Source organism: Esox lucius, chromosome 8 (assembly GCF_011004845.1).
Source record: "Esox lucius isolate fEsoLuc1 chromosome 8, fEsoLuc1.pri, whole genome shotgun sequence".
NCBI classification, from domain to species: domain Eukaryota; kingdom Metazoa; phylum Chordata; class Actinopteri; order Esociformes; family Esocidae; genus Esox; species Esox lucius.
In genome coordinates, this window is record NC_047576.1 from 461,889 (window position 1) to 484,049 (window position 22,161).

Consider the following 22,161-nt stretch of genomic DNA (forward strand, 5'->3'; position numbering starts at 1 on the left):
GGTGCCCTTTGCATCACAGCCAGTTCTATCACCAATCATTGTGTTCATACACTCACACAAACTGCATAGCTTTGTCTTTGATATTTTCTTTTTTTTAGAAACAAAAAGACCCACAAAATGAAAACCGTTAAAGAAACAAGTGGCATAAAACAAATAATAAATACAATATAAATGAGTATTGCACGAAAACAATGTATTACAGAACCTAGCATTGTTCTACAGCCTTACTCACCTTGCCATTATTGCAGCAAACAAGTGAAATGAATTATGAATAAGCCCAAAAAACTAACTATATTATAGAAACCTCAATGTGATATGTCTAATCTAGCATTGTTTTACAGCCTGAAACCTGAAGCCTTTTATTTGATACGAACAAACTCTGTTCAAACTCTGTTCATCAATTAAAACAAATGGTCAGTCCGTAGGGTGTATTGGTGCAGCCTTTTATAGATGCCTGATGCTGCATTACTGGACAGTGTTGAGGTCGAGGGGACAGGAGAGTTTGATTCTGAATCACTGGGCTGTGATGAGGTAAAGGAGACCGGAGCATCACTGGGCTGTGTTGAGGTAGAGGGGTCAGGAGCATCACTGGGCTGTGCTGAGGTACAGGGGTCAGGAGCATCACTGGACTGTGTTGAGGTAGAGGGGTCAGGAGCATCACTGGACTGTGTTGAGGTAGAGGGGACAGGAGGGTTTGATGCTGCATCACTGGGCTGTGTTGAGGTAGAGGGGACAGGAGCATCACTGGGCTGTGTTGAGGTAGAGGGGACAGGAGTGTCTGATGCTGCATCACTGGGCTGTGTTGAGGTAGAGAGGACAGGAGCATCACTGGGCTGTGTTGAGGTAGAGGGGATAGGAGCATCACTGGGCTGTGTTGAGGTAGAGGGGACAGGAATGTCTGATGCTGCATAACTGGGCTAAGTTGAGGTAGAGGGGACAGGTGTGTCTGATGCTGCATAACTGGGCTAAGTTGAGGTAGAGAGACAGGAGTGTCTGTTTTTGTAATCTTTCACATTGATAGTATTACAAATTCATAGTATTGCAATAGTATTTCTAACAAATTGATAGAATTGCAGTAGTATTACTAACAAAATGTAAAAGTTAAAAAAATCACCCCTTTGGATGAACGGCGCCCCTAGCATTTGCCTACTCCGCCTACGTCTCGGACCGGCCTTGTCTTATGTGGGGGGAACTTTCTCATAAGACCTTCCACAACAGGGTTGGGTTGGGGTCTTTAACCAACTGTCTTGCTGAAATCACGTTACATGCACCCACTGTCTGTGGCTCAAATTCACAGAATCTTTGATTGTTAAGAGCTCACTACTGAAAAGCACTTACATTATTAGTTAAACCGCTGGCCAGCAGGCTGCAGTGTTAGAGTAATTATTTAGATGCCTCTTTTTAAGTGTGTGTGTGTGTGTGTGTGTGTTCCATAGCTTTGCAGTGTTTCTGTGCTCTTATGCCTCAATCATACCTACAGAATATTTTCTATAGTTGTTATGCATGTTTCATATGGGTATGTGTGCATTAAAGGGCAACAGTGACCGGTCGCTACCTTTTCCGCAGACAATTGGATAGAATGAACTGCCTCATCAACGTTGAAAGGCAAATGCAGTGTTCCATTGGAATATGATGTACGTCTTTTGAACTTCTACTCAATGCCACTGTAGGTCTGATCAAGGCTTTAACTCAAGGTGTTTATAATGTCATCACTTAAAAATCTAACTAACACCTGTCAATACAACATCAGAAAAATCACATGATAGCGATGCACTAGTGGAGGTGTTATCGTCTTGCGGGGGTTATTGAGATGCACTAGTGGAGGTGTTATCGTCTTGCGGGGGTTATTGAGATGCACTAGTGGAGGTGTTATCGTCTTGCGGGGGTTATTGAGATGCACTAGTGGAGGTGTTATCGTCTTGCGGGGGTTATTGAGATGCACTAGTGGAGGTGTTATCGTCTTGCGAGGGTTATTGAGATGCACTAGTGGAGGTGTTATCGTCTTGCGGGGGTTATTGAGATGCACTAGTGGAGGTGTTATCGTCTTGCGAGGGTTATTGAGATGCACTAGTGGAGGTGTTATCGTCTTGCGAGGGTTATTGAGATGCACTAGTGGAGGTGTTATCGTCTTGCGGGGGTTATTGAGATGCGCTAGTGGAGGTGTTATCGTCTTGCGGGGGTTATTGAGATGCGCTAGTGGAGGTGTTATCGTCTTGCGGGGGTTATTGAGATGCGCTAGTGGAGGTGTTATCGTCTTGCGAGGGTTATTGAGATGCACTAGTGGAGGTGTTATTGTCTTGCGAGGGTTATTGAGATGCACTAGTCTTGATTTATTTCTGTTCTTAGAAAGGTTTGACATTTTGTCACATGAAATTATTCTCCTGTATAATTAATGCTACCTAATCTGTTGAGAATGGAGATCAGTACCAATTATACCGAATTGGAATCAAAGTATCGTTTCTCATAACATTCTCCTTGCCTTTAAATAACACTTGACTTGCTCATGAATCAATGAAAACTGTATTTTTGTATGTGACAGCCAAAGAGTTCTCCGGCCTTCACACAGCCCCCTGAAGGTGAAGGGAATATGCACTGAGTGCGAATCTCTAGTGACTAAAATGTGAATGTTGTTAACAGGTGGAAGAGGGCAGTGAAGCAGCAGCCGTCGGCCTCCAGACTGGAGATGAGATCGTGAACATCAACCAGGTCCCTCTGACTGGATACAGACAGGAGGCCATCTGCCTGGTCAAGGGGTCACACAGAACACTCACTCTGGTGGTTAAAAGGTAGGACTTATGCACCTCTTATTCCCAATGGTCTGCCACACCTGGTCAGCAGTAAACGTTGCTGTGACTAACAACAGCAGCATTTTGGTTATAAAACTGATAGCTGCCTGGCTGACTTAAGAATTTATGTTTGGCTGGGTGTAGAACTTAAATAGCTGCCTGGCTGACCGACTGCAGCAGTGACCTGTGGTTGGCTGGCTGGCGGTTGCTGTGACCTCTGGCTGCTTGTAGCTGTGACCTCTGGCTGCTTGTAGCTGTGACCTTTGGTTCTGTTTGGGCTCTGCTTCCAGGGCTGTATTGGGGTTTGGGCTCTGTTACAGGGCCTTGGTTCTGTTTGAGCTCTGCTTCCAGAGCTGTAGTGGGGTTTGGCCTCTGCTTCCACGGCTGTAGTGGGGTTTGGCCTCTGCTTCCAGGGCTGTAGTGGGGTTTGGCCTCTGCTTCCAGGGCTGTATTGGGGTTTGGGCTCTGTTACAGGGCCTTGGTTCTGTTTGGGCTCTGCTTCCAGGGCTGAATTGGGGTTTGGGCTCTGCTTCCAGGGCTGTATTGGGGTTTGGGCTCTGTTACAGGGCCTTGGTTCTGTTTGGGCTCTGCTTCCAGGGCTGAATTGGGGTTTGGGCTCTGCTTCCAGGGCTGTATTAGCTGGCTGTTCCGGTTTTACCAGTTTCCTGGAGTGTAGGTGCAGTGTGGCGTAAGGAAGGAAGTTGATGTCATTATGATGTAGTGTAGCAGGTCACACCCAGCTAGGTATGGGAAAGGCCGACACCTGGAGTTGTTGAGTAACTTATCTAAATGTTTTGGTTTTCCCAATATCCTGGTTGCAAGATTCCTGGAATTAGGATATCCATTTTTAGGCAGGAACATTTTAGTTTTAATTGGAATGTTAATAGAATATTGCATCTCTAACACTCTCAGTGCACCTTAGTTTCATGGATCTGTTTACCCCAGGGGAAAGGGAGATCTTCTGACCAATCACATGAAACAAACTTAAGTAAACCAAAGAAAGCTTGAAAATAATATCTGTCCATCGAAGCCTATCCCAGGTAGGTGAAACACTGACAGAAAGACACCCATGTGAATATTGTGATTTTTACCTCATTCCTCTCTGATGACAGTCATCTCAGGACTCCCATGCTCTCCTTTTTGTCAGTGATGAGAGCTGACCACTTTGCATGGCTCTAGTGGAAGCAGAGTTTATTCAAACTACAACTGACACTCTCGCTGACATACACTCACGCACTTCCTCCTGTCTCGTCACTCTCAACAAAACACAATGGGCAAAGGTTCAAATAACATTATCAATAGGTTCTAGCTAAACTCTCAAGTTCATATTGTATGTCTGACCAGGTCTAGGCCCTATATTAGCCTGTATGTCTGACCAGGTCTAGGCCCTATATTAGCCTGTATGTCTGACCAGGTCTAGGCCCTATAGTAGCCTGTATATCTGACCAGGTCTAGGCCCTTTATTAGTCTGTATATCTGACCAGGTCTAGGCCCATTATTAGCCTGTATGTCTGACCAGATCTATGCCCTTTATTAGTCTGTATATCTGACCAGGTCTAGGCCCTTTATTAGTCTGTGTATCTGACCAGGTCTAGGCCCTATATTAGCCTGTATGTCTGACCAGATCTATGCCCTTTATTAGTCTGTATATCTGACCAGGTCTAGGCCCTTTATTAGTCTGTATATCTGACCAGGTCTAGGCCTTTTATTAGCCTGTATGTCTGACCAGATCTAGGCCCTTAATTAGTCTGTATATCTGACCAGGTCTAGGCCGTGTAGGTCCTCAGTCAGAATGGGTGCTCTATCATTAGTCAGAACCTCAGAGGGGGTGTATGTGTGTCACTGAATGTTGTCACATCATGACTAAGGTTGAAACAAACACGGCTGCTCAACAGAAACACTGTTTATCTCTGGGAAAGGCTTGGCATTGTGTTCCTCCTTTTCACTGTAACCCTTCCTTTAAAGGACAATCTACAGTTAACATTCATAGATCTGCATGCGTGCGTGAGTGTAGTTGAATTTGTACTGAGCAGAAAAAAGTTATTTGTAACGTTATAGCTTTGCTGTCGCCATCCCTATTCACAAGGTGGTGATACCAGAGTGGTTAGAGTTGCCTTACCTTGTTAGAAGAACTAGCTGACTTTTTATTAACCTTTGGCTAAAATCATACCAAGCTTTCTAGCCTTTGATCTTTCCACATTTTCCTGATGAATTATCAGATGTATTACTTGCTGGTGTAAGTAATCCCAGGTTGATATACTGCTATAATGTAGGCCTTTTCATCTGATGGCTACATCGGGTTCTTCCATTTCACAGTTGCCTGGAATCTCTTGTTTTGGGCAGTTTAATGATTGCAAAAATAAAATTTCAATAAAATTGGTTTGATTAGATAGAAATGATTACATGTTAGAAAAACATGGATTGAGATATATTTATTCCGTAAGTCTTTCCCATATTATTTAGGCTCTGCCAACATGACAATAAACAATAATTTCAAGTCTTGCCATGGATAAGCTATTCTAAGTCAACACTGTTACTTCAAAACTGTGTTCTTGGTAAGCTTGTAGATTTAAGGTTGTAGATTTGAGTTCTTGTTATCTGCATCTTGATTCATTTATAATACTTGTACCACCGTGCTGCCGCTATAATACCTGTACCACCGTGCTGCCGCTATAATACCTGTACCACCGTGCTGCCGCTATAATACCTGTACCACCGTGCTGCCGCTATAATACCTGTACCACCGTGCTGCCGCTATAATACCTGTACGGCCGTGCTGCCGCTATAATACCTGTACGACGGTGCTGCCGCTATAGTACCTGTACCACCGTGCTGCCGCTATAGTACCTGTACCACCGTGCTGCCGCTATAATACCTGTACGACGGTGCTGCCGCTATAGTACCTGTACCACCGTGCTGCCGCTATAGTACCTGTACGACCGTGCTGCCGCTATAATACCTGTACGACCGTGCTGCCGCTCCCATACCTGTACGACCGTGCTGCCGCTCCCATACCTGTACGACCGTGCTGCCGCTATAATACCTGTACGACCGTGCTGCCGCTATAATACCTGTACGACCGTGCTGCAGCTATAATACCTGTACCACCGTGCTGCCGCTATAATACCTGTACCACCGTGCTGCCGCTATAATACCTGTACCACCGTGCTGCCGCTATAATACCTGTACCACCGTGCTGCCGCTATAATACCTGTACCACCGTGCTGCCGCTATAATACCTGTACCACCGTGCTGCCGCTATTATACCTGTACCACCGTGCTGCCGCTATTATACCTGTACCACCGTGCGGCCGCTATAATACCTGTACCACCGTGTGGCCGCTATAATACCTGTACCACCGTGCGGCCGCTATAATACCTGTACCACCGTGCGGCCGCTATAATACCTGTACCACCGTGCGGCCGCTATAATACCTGTACCACCGTGCGGCCGCTATAATACCTGTACCACCGTGCGGCCGCTATAATACCTGTACCACCGTGCGGCCGCTATAATACCTGTACCACCGTGCGGCCGCTATAATACCTGTACCACCGTGCGGCCGCTATAATACCTGTACCACCGTGCGGCCGCTATAATACCTGTACCACCGTGCGGCCGCTATAATACCTGTACCACCGTGCGGCCGCTATAATACCTGTACCACCGTGCTGCCGCTATAATACCTGTACCACCGTGCTGCCGCTATAATACCTGTACCACCGTGCTGCCGCTATAATACCTGTACCACCGTGCTGCTGCTATCATCTTGAAAATCTCTGATGTGTCTGGGTTCTTTTGGTTCCTTGGTTCAGAAGGACGCTTGTATCTCTATGTCTGAATTCTTTAGGTTCTTTGGTTCAGAAGGATGCTTGTATCTCTGTGTCTGGGTTCTTTAATACAACATCCACATCATAATAAGTTTGGCCATGCTGAAATGTCTGTATTGTTATGATTTGTCAATCACTTTAAAATGTCTTTATGTATGTAAAAATACCCTTTTAGTTTAGTTCAATCTGTACTTGAAATTAATTGCCTGACTGAAAGACCTTACAGATCTTGAATGATTGTAATTTTTTAAAAATGTCTGTTGTTTTAGAGTTAGCCTTTTAGCAACCGTTTCTTTTGTGAATAATTACCATGAATGTCAGATGTTAAAGTTGACCTTTCAATCTGGAAGTATGTTTTTGTGATACAGAAAGGAGGACCTACACTCTCAGTGAACAATTGGAGGGGTCTTTCAAAACATGAATAGGGGAGAGGTCATTTATACAGAGATACTGGCAACTTGTTTTGCTGAGTCATGGTAAGCTAGCTGTCTTTGATACAAATGGCAGCAGGGTGTTTAGGTAAAAGAAATACATAAAAGAGGATGTAGGAATAATATGATATAACTATGTACAGATTAGTGCCCCTATACTTCCTCACTGTTTCTTGCTACAATAATCATTTTGACTGATATAATGTGTGTGGTATTGAGACAACCAGGCGGTCCAGCAGAGCGCAGATTGGCACAGCGGTGCCAGGACAGGTGGATTGTCTGTCTGGGTGGTTTTGTCTCGTTGTCTAGTGACTTGATTCGGGGCCTACAGACTCAGTTGTGGATGTCTGTTTGGGTAATGCTTTACCTCAGCATGCGTGTACCAGCTAAAGTCTTCTGCGTTGAATTACTCTATCCTGCACCTACTGTGGAGTTGAGGTCAGTACTGTAGAATACCATTAGCAGATATCACAGGTCAGTACTGTAGAATACCATTAGCAGATATCACAGGTCAGTACTGTAGAATACCATTAGCAGATATCACAGGTCAGTGCTGTAGAATACCATTAGCAGATATCACAGGTCAGTGCTGTAGAATACCATTAGCAGATATCACAGGTCAGTGCTGTAGAATACCATTAGCAGATATCACAGGTCAGTGCTGTAGAATACCATTAGCAGATATCACAGGTCAGTGCTGTAGAATACCATTAGCAGATATCACAGGTCAGTGCTGTAGAATACCATTAGCAGATATCACAGGTCAGTGCTGTAGAATACCATTAGCAGATATCACAGGTCAGTGCCCCTGTCAGGCTACCCTTGCTGACTCTGATAGAGATTAAGGCCATCTAGTGGTGGGATGATGTTTTGGGTCATATTGAGTTGTCATGCTCTCTAAGCACTAGTCTCTTTGGGAGGATCAGGTTGTGGCTATCTGGTCAGAACCTCCCAGTTGATGACACATTCCAGTGATTTTTTTGACAGGAACAGTTGGGGTTGAATGCCTTGCCCTAGGGCCCATGGCTAGATTTAGTTTACTTTGTCAACACAGGGATTCAAACCAGCACCCTTTCAGTGACTTGCCTAACGCTCTTACTGCTTGGCAACCAACTTATCTTCCTGTGGCTGGCTGCTCAGATGGTCCACAGCTAGTCAAACCTGAATGAAGAAATGGATTCTCATGATGATTCTCCTCAGTGTTGGAGCTCTGTCTTCCATCCAGGCTTTGTTAAACAACATCTGACTGTCTGCTAAAATGGGCCCCAGTCTAAAATGGGCCCCCAGTGGATAACACCTGTTTTAACTGAACAGAAAATGAAAAATGAGGTTAGACAGTTAGACTGAGACTACTTCACTCCTGACGTGAGGTTAGACTGAGACTATTTCACTCCTGACATGAGGTTAGACAGTTAGACTGAGACTATTTCACTCCTGACATGAGGTTAGACAGTTAGACTGAGACTATTTCACTCCTAACATGAGGTTAGACAGTTAGACTGAGACTATTTCACTCCTGACATGAGGTTAGACAGTTAGACTGAGACTACTTCACTCCTGACATGAGGTTAGACAGTTAGACTGAGACTACTTCACTCCTAACATGAGGTTAGACAGTTAGACTGAGACTATTTCACTCCTAACATGAGGTTAGACAGTTAGACTGAGACTACTTCACTCCTAACATGAGGTTAGACAGTTAGACTGAGACTACTTCACTCCTAACATGAGGTTAGACAGTTAGACTGAGACTATTTCACTCCTAACATGAGGTTAGACAGTTAGACTGAGACTACTTCACTCCTGACATGAGGTTAGACAGTTAGACTGAAACTACTTCACTCCTGACATGAGGTTAGACAGTTAGACTGAGACTACTTCACTCCTAACATGAGGTTAGACAGTTAGACTGAGACTATTTCACTCCTGACATGAGGTTAGACAGTTAGACTGAGACTACTTCACTCCTGACATGAGGTTAGACAGTTAGACTGAGACTACTTCACTCCTGACATGAGGTTAGACAGTTAGACTGAGACTACTTCACTCCTGACATGAGGTTAGACAGTTAGACTGAGACTATTTCACTCCTGACATGAGGTTAGACAGTTAGACTGAGACTACTTCACTCCTGACATGAGGTTAGACAGTTAGACTGAGACTATTTCACTCCTAACATGAGGTTAGACAGTGAGACTGAGACTACTTCACTCCTGACATGAGGTTAGACAGTTAGACTGAGACTATTTCACTCCTGACATGAAATGTAATTTGTACTTAGATTTTCCATTTATTATAATAGTAAACATGGATAGCTTGAATTCCCAGGAGGAAATTGAAACAAACGGACAGTGTTTGAGAGGGTAAACATGATGCCTGTTTGATATACATTTTTCCCCTTTAAGCAATACTTAGTGCAAGTGCAAAATATTATAAAAATTTGAGTTTGGCATCTGTCTGGAAAGCCTGCTGGAGTTCTCCACTGGACTAATTACAGAAGATCTCTGTGAAAGGTTGTTTTGTATTAAAGCCCTCCCATCATGTTAATGCCCCAACAGTTTCTGCTAATCTCACCTGTCACCAGACCTCCGGTTTGGGTGCCAGGGGCAGTTTTAATCAAAACCCAGTGCGTCAAGCCTGTATAAAGTAAGTCTGTGACCCCATCCCAAGTGCAGCCCAAATCCTACACCCTATCCACTTGTGGACATTGGAGAAGGTTTGTGGTATAAATTAAGGCATGACATAAGATTCACCTTATAAGAGGGCAAGATGGAGGTATTGCCAGACTGCTCCAGCTTACAGGCAAATATGCGGAAGGTTCACCCTGGTACCTGGACCGCTCAAACCCTCCAAGGTCTCCAATTGCACAGGGTTCAGAGGTTAAGGTGCGCCTTTGTTTCCCCAACCCAGTTTTTGTTGACATATTGTTTTATATCTGTCTGACCTGGATGCCTGCAGCAATGTTACCTGAGGAGGTGTAGTTAAACCCTCCTCAGTTCTCCCATGTTGCTCTGCTCTTCTTGTCACTCCTCTGGTTTCCAGTCTGCTGACATCCACTACGCCACCATGGTCCTGCCTATCTTCAGGCAATGTGTCAGAAAATTATTAGAACTATTTAACAAATTATTTTTACTGAACTTTTCTCTTCCTAAAAGCAATCCCAAGGGTTTTCACAACCAGCCCTCCTGTATATAAATGGAGCTGGTGTGTGAGCTCTCTGGGTGCTTGACCGAAAGATCTAAAGGCTCTGTTTAATAGCTAACCACATTTCACAATGTTCTGTGTAGACATGTTGGGTTGTTGTCAGACTGCAGAGTTGCGTCAGAACACCTGTCCCTTTCCTGATTAGTTCAGGTCATTGACAAACGTCTAAGGGATTACTTCTTTCCATTACAGTTTGGATGTTTTTGCAACTAGGGATGTGAAAATAAATCAAGCATATTGGCTAGAAGACCCTAAGCTGGAGACCCTAATTTTGGCAGTGGACTTAACAGTGAGAACTGGTTTAAACATGTGATGTCATGCTGATGTCACTCCTAGGGGAGGTCCTAATGGAAGTTGTGTTCCCTGGTTACCATAGTGACAGTGCTTGAAAACCTACTGTGGCCTCCTGCACCAACACAGAGCCAACCCGCTGCCATAGAAACGGGAAAAATGCTGTACCCCCCGCTCACCAAAAGTGGGATCCAGTGTTTCAACCCTTATTTGCATACGGACCCTGAGAGCCAACCAGAATACACAACGTGCCAGATTACTGAATGTGTTCTGACTCTGACAATGGCTTCCTGCTCCTCCTTCCCTTCAGGAGAACAGCCCCATAATCCCCAGGAGATCCTGGCTGGCCTGTCTGTTGGCTGTGGAAGTCTGTGTTAAGAATCTGTCTGGTTAGACAGTGAGGAGATCTGTGTTGCTTGTCGGTAGACTAGCCTGTTTTAAAGGCAGAGAACGGGGGATGTCCGGCCCAGAGGAGGGCCGAGGTCTCTGTGTCCTGGCCTGTCTGTGAGGAGCTCGGCTCTGGTTTGATTAGTTGACCAACCAGGCTGGAGGAACAAGTCCCTTAGCAAGCCTCTGAGGACCTATGGATAGCAGGCCAACACATAAAGCTCCCTGCAGACAACTTGGTGAGTGAATGGACAGACGGTTGTTAACACTAGCTTATGATGTTATTGTAATGTAGTTTCTGGTTGTTAACACTAGCTTATGATGTTATTGTAATGTAGTTTCTGGTTGTTAACACTAGCTTATGATGTTATTGTAATGTAGTTTCTGGTTGTTAACACTAGCTTATGATGTTATTGTAATGTAGTTTCTGGTTGTTAACACTAGCTTATGATGTTATTGTAATGTAGTTTCTGGTTGTTAACACTAGCTTATGATGTTATTGTAATGTAGTTTCTGGTTGTTAACACTAGCTTATGATGTTATTGTAATGTAGTTTCTGGTTGTTAACACTAGCTTATGATGTTATTGTAATGTAGTTTCTGGTTGTTAACACTAGCTTATGATGTTATTGTAATGTAGTTTCTGGTTGTTAACACTAGCTTATGATGTTATTGTAATGTAGTTTCTGGTTGTTAACACTAGCTTATGATGTTATTGTAATGTAGTTTCTGGTTGTTAACACTAGCTTCTCTTTATGATGTTATCGTAATGTAGTTTCTGGTTGTTAACACTAGCTTCTCTTTGTGATGTTATTGTAATGTAGTTTCTGGTTGTTAACACTAGCTTCTCTTTGTGATGTTATTGTAATGTAGTTTCTGGTTGTCAACACTAGCTTCTCTTTATGATGTTATTGTAATGTAGTTTCTGGTTGTTAACACTAGCTTCTCTTTGTGATGTTATTGTAATGTAGTTTCTGGTTGTCAACACTAGCTTCTCTTTATGATGTTATTGTAATGTAGTTTCTGGTTGTTAACACTAGCTTCTCTTTGTGATGTTATTGTAATGTAGTTTGTGGTTGTTAACACTAGCTTCTCTTTATGATGTTATTGTAATGTAGTTTCTGGTTGTTAACACTAGCTTCTCTTTGTGATGTTATTGTAATGTAGTTTGTGGTTGTTAACACTAGCTTCTCTTTGTGATGTTATTGTAATGTAGTTTGTGGTTGTTAACACTAGCTTCTCTTTATGATGTTATTGTAATGTAGTTTGTGGTTGTTAACACTAGCTTCTCTTTATGATGTTATTGTAATGTAGTTTCTGGTTGTTAACACTAGCTTCTCTTTGTGGTGTTATTGTAATGTAGTTTGTGGTTATTGTGTTTACACTGTAGCATCTGGTCATGCAGTAGGGGCCATATTGTGATGTCATGAGATGTAGGTCGAGACACATTAGATATGTGATCACCACTAAGCTATAGGCTGTGACCTCAATATTGTCCTGTTGTTTGCTTTTAGCACTGACTCTGCTTAAGCCTTTCATTAACATTTATTTTCTAATGACATGTTTAATCTTTCGAGACTACACATTTAAAATGAGCAGTCATTCTTTTGAAACAGTTTGGCAATGCTTGTTGAGTCTTAGAAGTGGAGTTTCAGATGTATGGTGCCTGCTACTGCTGGCCATTCTATCTCCCAGAGGGTTTTGTTCCTTGTTCAGTTTGTCGGCTGTTGATGTGTTTGTTTTTAAATTGAAAAACCACTCTTCTCCAACAGTAGTGGAGCGTGCAGAGTACTGCTTTTCCAGAGTGGCCTAGTCCCTCTCTCTCCCCCTCCTCCCTGTCTTTCTCTCCTCCCTCTCTCCCCCTCTACTCCCTCTCCCTCTCTCTCTCCCTTCTCCCTGCCTTTCTCTCTCTCTCTCTCTCCCCCTCTACTCCCTCTGCTTGGCCCCTAGCCCAGGTCCAGTGATTTACTCTGCTGGCATATCTCTGTGTTCCGGCTGTATCCCTGACAATATGCCTAATAAACCCAGTTCATTAGCATGTCTGTAGGTAATGCTGTGTGTGGCTAGCATCTAGCTCTGCACAGACCAGTGTGAGTCTCGTCAACAATATTCGTTCAACACATTTTTCAGCAGCAGTTGATGAGGCGGTAACAGATTAAATAGATATACTGAAATAGGTCTACTTCTGTCAAATCGCCCACCATTAAATGGACTCTGATGTGGGAATGGCACTAAAGAGGGTTAAAATGGATGTCCTAATTTGAAGTTGTATTGTGTGTTTTTTTTAGTAGATGTATCAGGATCAAGTTATTTGTACTAAAAATAACCAATGTTCCTGCTTCCCTCTGTGGCTCCCGGTAACTTTTCCACACATTGCTGACTTTTCCCTTGTTTTGCATTTGTGTTCATTCTAATATCAGTGATACTGTTAGTTTACTGTAGGTGAATGAGGCAATGCATTTGACAAACATGTGACTCAAATGTATTGCTTTTTTTCTTTTTTACTGAAGTGGCTCATTAAAAGTATTAAATGGATCAAAATACATTTATATTTTAGATTCTTCACAGTAGCCCCCCTTTGCCTCGATGGCAGCTTTACGTAGTCTTGGCATTCTGTCAACCAGCTTCATGAGGCAGTCACTTCAAGTCACAAGGTGGTTTAGACAGGATGTTAAGCCAGATAGGCCGCTCACCTACATATGATGAGTCCCGGTATAGCTCCACCACCACAGTAAACCCTGTCCTTTCTATCTGAAGTTGTCATGGCAAGAGTGACCCTGATCTGTCTGGGAGGCAGACGCCAGCTTGCCCTGTGGAAGGGAGGGGAGGGCTGGTCTCCTAATACCCAGGCCCCATGTTGGGTGTCTCTGCCTAGGGACAGATGGCACTCTGACATTCATAGAAACAGCAGCATTATCCCAGTACCTCAGAGCATATCATTTAATCAAACTATTTATACAGCAAATGTCTTAGAATGAATTTGAAAGTGCTGTTGATCTGGGTGAAGGTGGAGTTGTTTCCAGAGTTGTTGTTCAGCTGAGCCCCAACAGGAATGGAGAAGCTCCTGACATGCGGCATGTTAGAGTTTCTCCAGAAGATGGCACCAGATGGTAATGGCTGAGATGTGTAATAACAAAAGTCTCCATGTACTTCTCAGAGACTTATTGCCAAGGTGCGTAATAATAGCATTCTCCATGTCCTTATCAAAGACTTATGGCCACGGTGTGTAATAACAGGAGTTTCCAAGATGCTTAATCTGGTAAATGTGGTGTATTATATATTATAATATAGCAGCGTAATTAGGTGTTACGCTGCTATATTATTGTGCTGGGGGATATGAGGAATGCACTTTCTAACTTTTCTCAGTCTCCTCCAGTTTTAAATTTTAGGAGGAGATGAGGTCCTGGTCCACACCTGCGGAGTACCTGGTTTGGGGGGCCCGTTGCTGTCCCTGTCCTTGTCCACCTGGTCATACTTTTGACCTGGTCTAGAGTCAAATATACTCTGGATTTAGCCCAGAGAAATGTATTTATTATTCCAATTGGACTCTTAATATCTCACCCGGCACAGCCAGAAGAGGACTGGTCACCCCTGAGCCTGGGTCCTCTCTAGGTTTCTTCCTAAAATTCGGCCTTCTTAGGGAGTTTTTCCTAGCCATTGAAATCCAACACTACTGTTGTTTGCTCCTTGGGGTGTCTCTGTAAAGCACTTTGTGACAACTGCTGTTGTAAAAAGAGCTTTATAAATACATTTGATTGATTGATTGATATTATGCTTTGCTCTCCAATAATGTTCTCCCTCTTCTAAATCTAAGACAGCAGCATTTTAAGACATGAAAAAGTAGTTTGTGTAGCTTTTTTGGCATGTTGAACCATGCTGTCTGTGGGGCCAGAGCCAAAAAAAAAAGTTCCAACCTATATGCAGGGTTGGGTAGGTTACTTTTTAAATGTAATCCGTTACAGTTACAAGTTACCTGTTCACATTTGTAATCAGTAATGTAACTTTTTGATTACTCAAACTGAGTAACACAATCTGATTACTTGTAGATTCCTTTCATATTAAGAGCCATTGGAAAACAAATAGGAATAGCCCAAAAACCAACTGAACTCCTTTTGTGGGATCAATCAATGTTAGAGTTTAAATTGCTGGCCAAAAGCGGAATTCGCCTTTTACCTTATGGTTTGTGTCAGCTACAGAGTTTCTAAACCATTGCTTTTTACTTCAATCTGCTAAAGGTCTGTCAGATATTCAGTCATTCCAATTAATCCAATAATAATCTTCCAGAATCAGACTTTTTATCTGAACATAACCCAAAATGTAATGATGCTTAAGCCTGTTCTGTTATTTGTTTTATTCATGATTTTAATTGCTTCAAAACATTGTTGAAAAATAAATGCCAATTACTCAAAGTATTGACATTGTTGTATATAAAAATTAAGATATCCGTAGCTTTTCACGCATAAACTAAATCTGCAGTAGTCTGATGATTTGCTCCACAACCAACATTGTCAAAATGTTGCAGAAACCCCAGGCACGTGAATGCACGTTTGCAATCATGAACACCCACATAGAAATAAGATTTACCCACGCGAACGAAACCTGCGATTATTATGGCCACCAGTGATGGATTTTCAAAACGCTAATTAAAGAAATAAACGGTGATTATAAGCCTGCATTCTTAGATAACAAATAGCTGCCTAATCTATTAAATAATTCCTGTAAAAGTTCTTCAGTGCTACTCTTCCTGGCTGTGTTCGGTGCATTTGACAAATAAACCTTGAAACTTGAAAAAGATATAACACCCGGTAGGCCTGTTGCCTATCATTGTTCTGAGAATTAGGCGTCGATTAGATAACTAAATACAATTTTATATGACTCGGCTAATATTATGGAAGATATTCTCTGTTTTTACCATCAATCCAACCAACCAAAACTGGAGAAATGTACACCAGCGCTTCCTCTGTCACTAAAAATGTACACCAGCGCTTCCTCTGTCACTAAAGTGTTAATGCGCATCCACCTTGTGATCACACACAATTGAGGCGCGCAATTCATATTTAACTATGTTTTTATAAAATTAAATAATAAACTCAAACATACGTGTCATAATTTATTTTCAATTGAAGTACTCCAAAAGTAATCACATTTTTTCTAAAGGATCTGTAATCTTATTACAATATTTTGTTGGTAATGTAACTGATTACAGTTACTGTTTTTACTTGTTAACCGTTACTCCCCAACTCTGCCTATAGGCTACAATTTCCTTCAAGCACCTTTGATATTAGCTAGTTTGTCCAGGAGCTGGTGTCATGACAACAGACATCTACAGATGTCAACTCTAGGAGATAAATACTTTCCTCCAATGTGGTTTTTCTAGCCAATGACGGTCAATGTTCTCCATGTTTCTTTCTGAGAGTGGTCTGGTTGAGTTCATGAGTTTCCATGTTCTGTTCCAGTGAGATGGAGGGTCTGTGTTTCCTTGTTCTGTTCCAGTGAGATGGAGGGTCTGTGTTTCCATGTTCTGTTCCAGTGAGATGGAGGGTCTGTGTTTCCTTGTTCTGTTCCAGTGAGATGGAGGGTCTGTGTTTCCATGTTCTGTTCCAGTGAGATGGAGGGTCTGTGTTTCCATGTTGTGTTCCAGTGAGATGGAGGGTCTGTGTTTCCACTTTGTGTTCCAGTGAGATGGAGGGTCTGTGTTTCCATGTTCTGTTCCAGTGAGATGGAGGGTCTGTGTTTCCTTGTTCTGTTCCAGTGAGATGGAGGGTCTGTGTTTCCATGTTCTGTTCCAGTGAGATGGAGGGTCTGTGTTTCCTTGTTCTGTTCCAGTGAGATGGAGGGTCTGTGTTTCCATGTTCTGTTCCAGTGAGATGGAGGGTCTGTGTTTCCTTGTTCTGTTCCAGTGAGATGGAGGGTCTGTGTTTCTATGTTGTGTTCCAGTGAGATGGAGGGTCTGTGTTTCCTTGTTCTGTTCCAGTGAGATGGAGGGTCTGTGTTTCTATGTTGTGTTCCAGTGAGATGGAGGGTCTGTGTTTCCTTGTTCTGTTCCAGTGAGATGGAGGGTCTGTGTTTCTATGTTGTGTTCCAGTGAGATGGAGGGTCTGTGTTTCCTTGTTCTGTTCCAGTGAGATGGAGGGTCTGTGTTTCTATGTTGTGTTCTCGTCCAGCGTTTCAGCCCGTTGTCCTACTCCTGTCTGTTGGCAGGGTGATGCGAATGGTGGATATAGTAGCCTCAGGGAAAATGCCCTCAGAGACTGATGTCCATGTGGCCCGGAGCTTTCTCACCAAGATATTACGAAGCTCCATGAGGTATGCTTCCACTAGTTAGTTAGGTATTAGAATCCATCCCCTCTTTTGCTAGCTGTCATCCAATGAGGCCTCTTCCCATAGTCCCATTCTTCTGTTCTATGGTGATCATTTCCACCATCAGTGTCAACATCTACCATGATTAATTCACCATTAAGTTTTCATTATCCATTAGTGTTAGGCTATACTGTGAACCAGAGATGTTTCCTCGTGAGGTTATAGGTTCATGTCTAGACTCTGACCTGCCATCCATGTTGATGTTGCTGTGGTTGTCATTAACATCAGCCCACCTTTGCTGATTTGTTGTGTTGTTAATATTGTGTGTTGTGTTGTGTTGTTAATATTGTGTTGTCTTCGTTACATGCATCACAGAAAGAACCGGTTTAAAGGGTATGTTTCACTGCATGAGTCTATAATTCATTGATTTACTGTGTGTTCATTGTGTGTGAGTCTGCAGTCTCCTATGTGTGACTATGGTGGATACTGTCTTAGATGGTTCAGTGTTTCCGGAGTTCACTGTGGTCTTTAAAATGTTTTTATGTTCCGTAGCTTTGTAATGGGCAGTAATGGGAACCAGTCTGACAGGCAGTCAATAATGGGGGCCAGTCAGGCAAGCAGACATTAATGGGGTCAGGCAGGCAGGCGGTAATGGGGGCCGGTAAATCAGGCAGGCAGGCGGTAACGGAGGCCGGTAAGTCAGGCAGACGGGTGGTAACGGGGGCCGGTCCGGCAGACGGGCGGTAACGGGTCCGGTCCGGCAGACGGGCGGTAACGGGTCCGGTCCGGCAGGCAGGCGGTAACGGGGGCCGGTATGTCATGCAGACAGGCGGTAACGGGGGCCGGTAAGTCATGCAGGCAGGCGGTAACGGGGGCCGGTAAGTCATGCAGGCAGGCGGTAACGGGGACCGGTAAGTCATGCAGGCAGGCGGTAACGGGGGCCGGTAAGTCATGCAGGCAGGCGGTAACGGGGGCCGGTAAGTCATGCAGGCAGGCGGTAACGGGGGCCGGTAAGTCATGCAGGCAGGCGGTAACGGGGGCCGGTAAGTCATGCAGGCAGGCGGTAACGGGGGCCGGTAAGTCATGCAGGCAGGCGGTAACGGGGGCCGGTAAGTCATGCAGGCAGGCGGTAACGGGGGCCGGTAAGTCATGCAGGCAGGCGGTAACGGGGGCCGGTAAGTCATGCAGGCAGGCGGTAACGGGGGCCGGTAAGTCAGGCGGTAATGGGGGCCGGTAAGTCAGGCGGTAACGGGGGCCGGTAAGTCAGGCAGTAATGGGGGCCGGTCAGTCGGAGATCAATGCATTTCTCCTCATTAGGGCTAATTCTGTGCTGTCGTCCTCCTCTGTTCTTCAGGAAGAATGAGCCTGTCAGCAGGCCCCACTCCTGGCATGCCACCAAGTTCAATGAGATCCAGTCAGAGACTGTAAAGACCCAGTCTTCACTTCGATATGATGCAAGGTAACACATCAGTCTGAAATGGACTGATTGCTCTTTTGAGACAGGAGACTCCAGTCTGATCTGAAGCGCTGGCAAGATTCTTGCTGTTGTTTTATAATGTGACCGCTCTAGTTATTCTGTCATGTTCTGGTACTCTGAGGAACATGCTAGTCCGAAGTTTTGTTTGAAATATGTTTTATATTAAGGGTAAGTATTCAGACTAAAAGAAGATACAGATTTCCTTACACTGTTTTTGTAAGGATTAGTTGAACAAGTCTTATAACTTCTGTTATTACAGTATTCATGCCAACTGCACCCCTCATCTTATTACTAGTGTAAATAATTGAAGATGATTGTGGTATTCCTTTCTCCAGTTCCTCATCTACAGACCTATCGTCTGGGGGCTGGGACCAGACTAACCTACGCAGAGGATCAGACCAGTTCAGTTCTCTGGGCAGCATGGACAGTTTAGACCCAGGTCTGGGGCAGGTCTCTGTTTCCCAGCAGCCCTCTGGTCACCTCTCCCCAGCCAAGTCCCACACTAGCACAGAGCACCTTGGAGGGGGCAAGAGAGACTCCGCCTACAGCTCATTCTCCACCAGCTCTGGTACCCCCGACCACACCCTGTCAAAAACACCGGATTACACAAAGACCCCCGACCACACCTTTTCAAAAACACCAGACTACACCAAGACACCCGACCACACCCTTTCACAAACACCAGACTACACCAAGACACCCGACCACACCCTGTCACAAACACCAGACTACACCAAGACACCCGACCACACCCTGTCACAAACACCAGACTACACCAAGACCACCCTGTCTAAAAACAACGCCTCCTCCACGGAGAACATGCTGTATAAGGTCAGTCACTGGGACTCAGGGGGGCGCTCCAGTAACACCAGATCCAGTATTGATGGGGCCAGACAGGACGAGAGGCCAGTGTATCTCCAGCTGGCTGGGGGGCAGGGTGCGGGGAAGGGCAGTTTTGGATCAGACAAACTCCCAGGATCCCGGCTGTCCTCCAGCTCTGTTAGAACCAGCTCTGGCCCCGTCTGGCACGTTCCTGACAAGAAGAAGACCTCTGCTCCCTCCTCTCCTCCTCCTCCCCCGCCTTTGCGCAGCGACAGCTTTGCTGCCACCAAATCTCATGAGAAGGGGCTGGTTATGAGCTGTGCTGATGGGGTGGAAGTCCACTCGCCCCCTGGACCCGCTGCTACAGGACTGGCCAAAGAGATGGACCCTGATGACAACATCGCTGGCCGTGGTCATCACCCTCTGACCTCTAAGACTGTCACAGTCCCCCATTATGTTTCACCAGAGAGCTCCAATCAGAACCAGCTGTATGCTTCGTCCAGTGGTGATGTGAAGCAGGGCCAAAGGCCCCATCACCAGAGGCCCCATCACCAGAGGCAGCGCAGTGATGAGACCCCTCTGTACTCCCAGCCCCACCCTTCATCTGGCCCCAGAAAACACAACACCACCGGGTATTACAGCAGCATGCAAGAGTTACCCACCAACTACAGTAACCAGAACCCCCCGTTATACAGCAAGTCCAGAACCAGGCCGCCCAACACCCCCCTTTCCTCCTCCACTATGAACCAGACAGCCGACAGCCCCGGGGCCAGCCGATGTTACTGCGTGGCAGCCAGACAGCCTGGCCAGACGGTTACCCAGGCCTTGCTGGTCAAGACGGATGACCGGAGGGGCGCTGGGGGAGAAAGATGTGCAGCTGCCTCAGAGGGGGTACGGGCAGTGGTGGACAGGATATCACCCAGTCCTCAAGGGCCAGGGCTTACCAAGTACCAGCCACCTGTTCACCCCAACAATCCCCCACCATACCCCAGTAACAAGGACATGAATGGATACCCCCAACAAGATAATCCACGTCACAAGCAGACTGTTGCTGTTACTGCTGCTGGTCTTCTGGACTCATCTACATGTCCTGCTAGCTCTGAGGACCAGACCGGCCGGAGGAGGTCCAGCAGTCAGACTGTGGAGCCCCACTACATGAGTTACCCCCCCAGCAGACAGGCTGACCAGAGGAGGTCTCTGTCTCTCCAGCAGGACAACTCAAACTCGACCAGGCCCGGTCCATTCAGTCCACAGGACACCTCGACCACGCCCGGTCCATTCAGTCCAAAGACCAGCCCCATGCTGCACTCCCTCTCCCAGGAGGCCCCAGGCCTTGGGGCTAGAGAATGCCCCAGCAAAGAGGGTGGTCAGGAGGCTCCGGATCCCTTCAGTGATAAACAGTGCAAGCGCAGCGAACGGTTCGCCACCACGCTGAGAAATGAGATCCAGATGAGACGGGCCAGGTTGCAGAACAGTCAAAGTTCTGCTGACCTGAGTGGACAACGTGAAGGCGAAGAGGACGAGGCTCCAGGTGTCGGCACCTCCAACTGCCCCTCATCAGATGGCTCCTTCACCTCCACCTATAAGGATCACCTGAAGGAAGCCCAGGCCAGGGTGTTGAAGGCCACTTCCTTTAGGAGGAAGGACCTGGAGCTCGTTGTTTTGGAGCACCCCAGGGCAGAGGCAGGGTCCCTGCCTGGCTTCCCCTCCTCTGGCGCAGGAAAGAAAGCCAACCATCACTTGCCCAGCCTTTCAGAGGACATGCCAGCTAGGTCTGGCTCGGCCCAGGGGCAGGTGACCCGTATCGGGGGCAGGAAGCGCTTCACTGCGGAGAAGAAGGTCCGCTCTTTTTCAGAGCCAGATAAGATCAATGAGGTGGGGGTGGATGAGGGGGTGGCTAATCCTGAGGCGGTAGGATCCTCCATCTCCAGACCGGCATTCACCCGACCTGCCCCTACAGCCAGCCTACAAGCCTCCGTGGAGGACTGTTGTGAGGCCAAGGAGGCAACTGGTGGGACTTGTATTCCCAGTAGTAGACCTCCCCCAGAGGGAGGTCAGTGTCTGGACCTTGTGGAGCAGCAGAGGCTGGGGACCTTTGCTGAGTATGAGGCCACCTGGAACGTCCAGAAGAAACTAGTTGAGATCAGACCCTCGAGCCGCTACCACTCTGCTGATAACATCCTGGACCCTGGAGGGCAAGACCTGTCCAAACCAGCCCCAGTTCACGAGAGATCTCGCTCATCCCCCTCCTCTGACTTCTACAGCAAGGTGAGACTTGCGATCTCTGGAATAAGCTGTTGCGAGGCCCAAATGGCAACCTATTCCCTGTATAGTGCCCTGCTTTTAACCAGGACCATAGATCTCTGATCAACCCCCATGCTTAGAAAGTTCCAGAATGATTGATAGAAAATGCAGTAAAACGAACCTCTGACTTCCTTAGTGCTTTATACTGTACCATAGTGACTGGCTGTTTGTTATCCTGAATGTGAAGTATGGCCTCACCTGATTGGTAATATAAATACTAAGACAACAGTGTAGTCAAATATTAATCCAACACACGCCCTAGTCAGAGGAGGGGCACACCTGAAACCGTCACCTGGTTCCATAGGTATATAAGGACATGTGTCATAACA

General features: G+C 45.5%; 1 protein-coding gene across 6 annotated transcripts in view; it reads left to right on the forward strand.

Moving 5' to 3' along the window:
- Positions 1–22,161, forward strand: part of LOC105029426 (protein Shroom2) — a 50,570-nt gene that overhangs the window by 15,857 nt on the left and 12,552 nt on the right. For 2 of the 6 annotated variants that reach the window (XM_020049238.3, XM_020049239.3), the window contains exons 3-7: positions 2,638–2,786; positions 17,131–17,235; positions 17,605–17,622; positions 18,584–18,688; positions 19,042–21,796. In XM_020049238.3, coding sequence (XP_019904797.3) covers positions 2,638–2,786; positions 17,131–17,235; positions 17,605–17,622; positions 18,584–18,688; positions 19,042–21,796 — 3,132 coding nt within the window. Of the gene's footprint in view, positions 1–2,637; positions 2,787–10,575; positions 11,170–17,130; positions 17,236–17,604; positions 17,623–18,583; positions 18,689–19,041; positions 21,797–22,161 lie in introns of those variants that run through there. The other 4 variants (XM_013134871.4, XM_020049240.3, XM_013134869.4 and 1 more) reach the window with 4 other exon arrangements.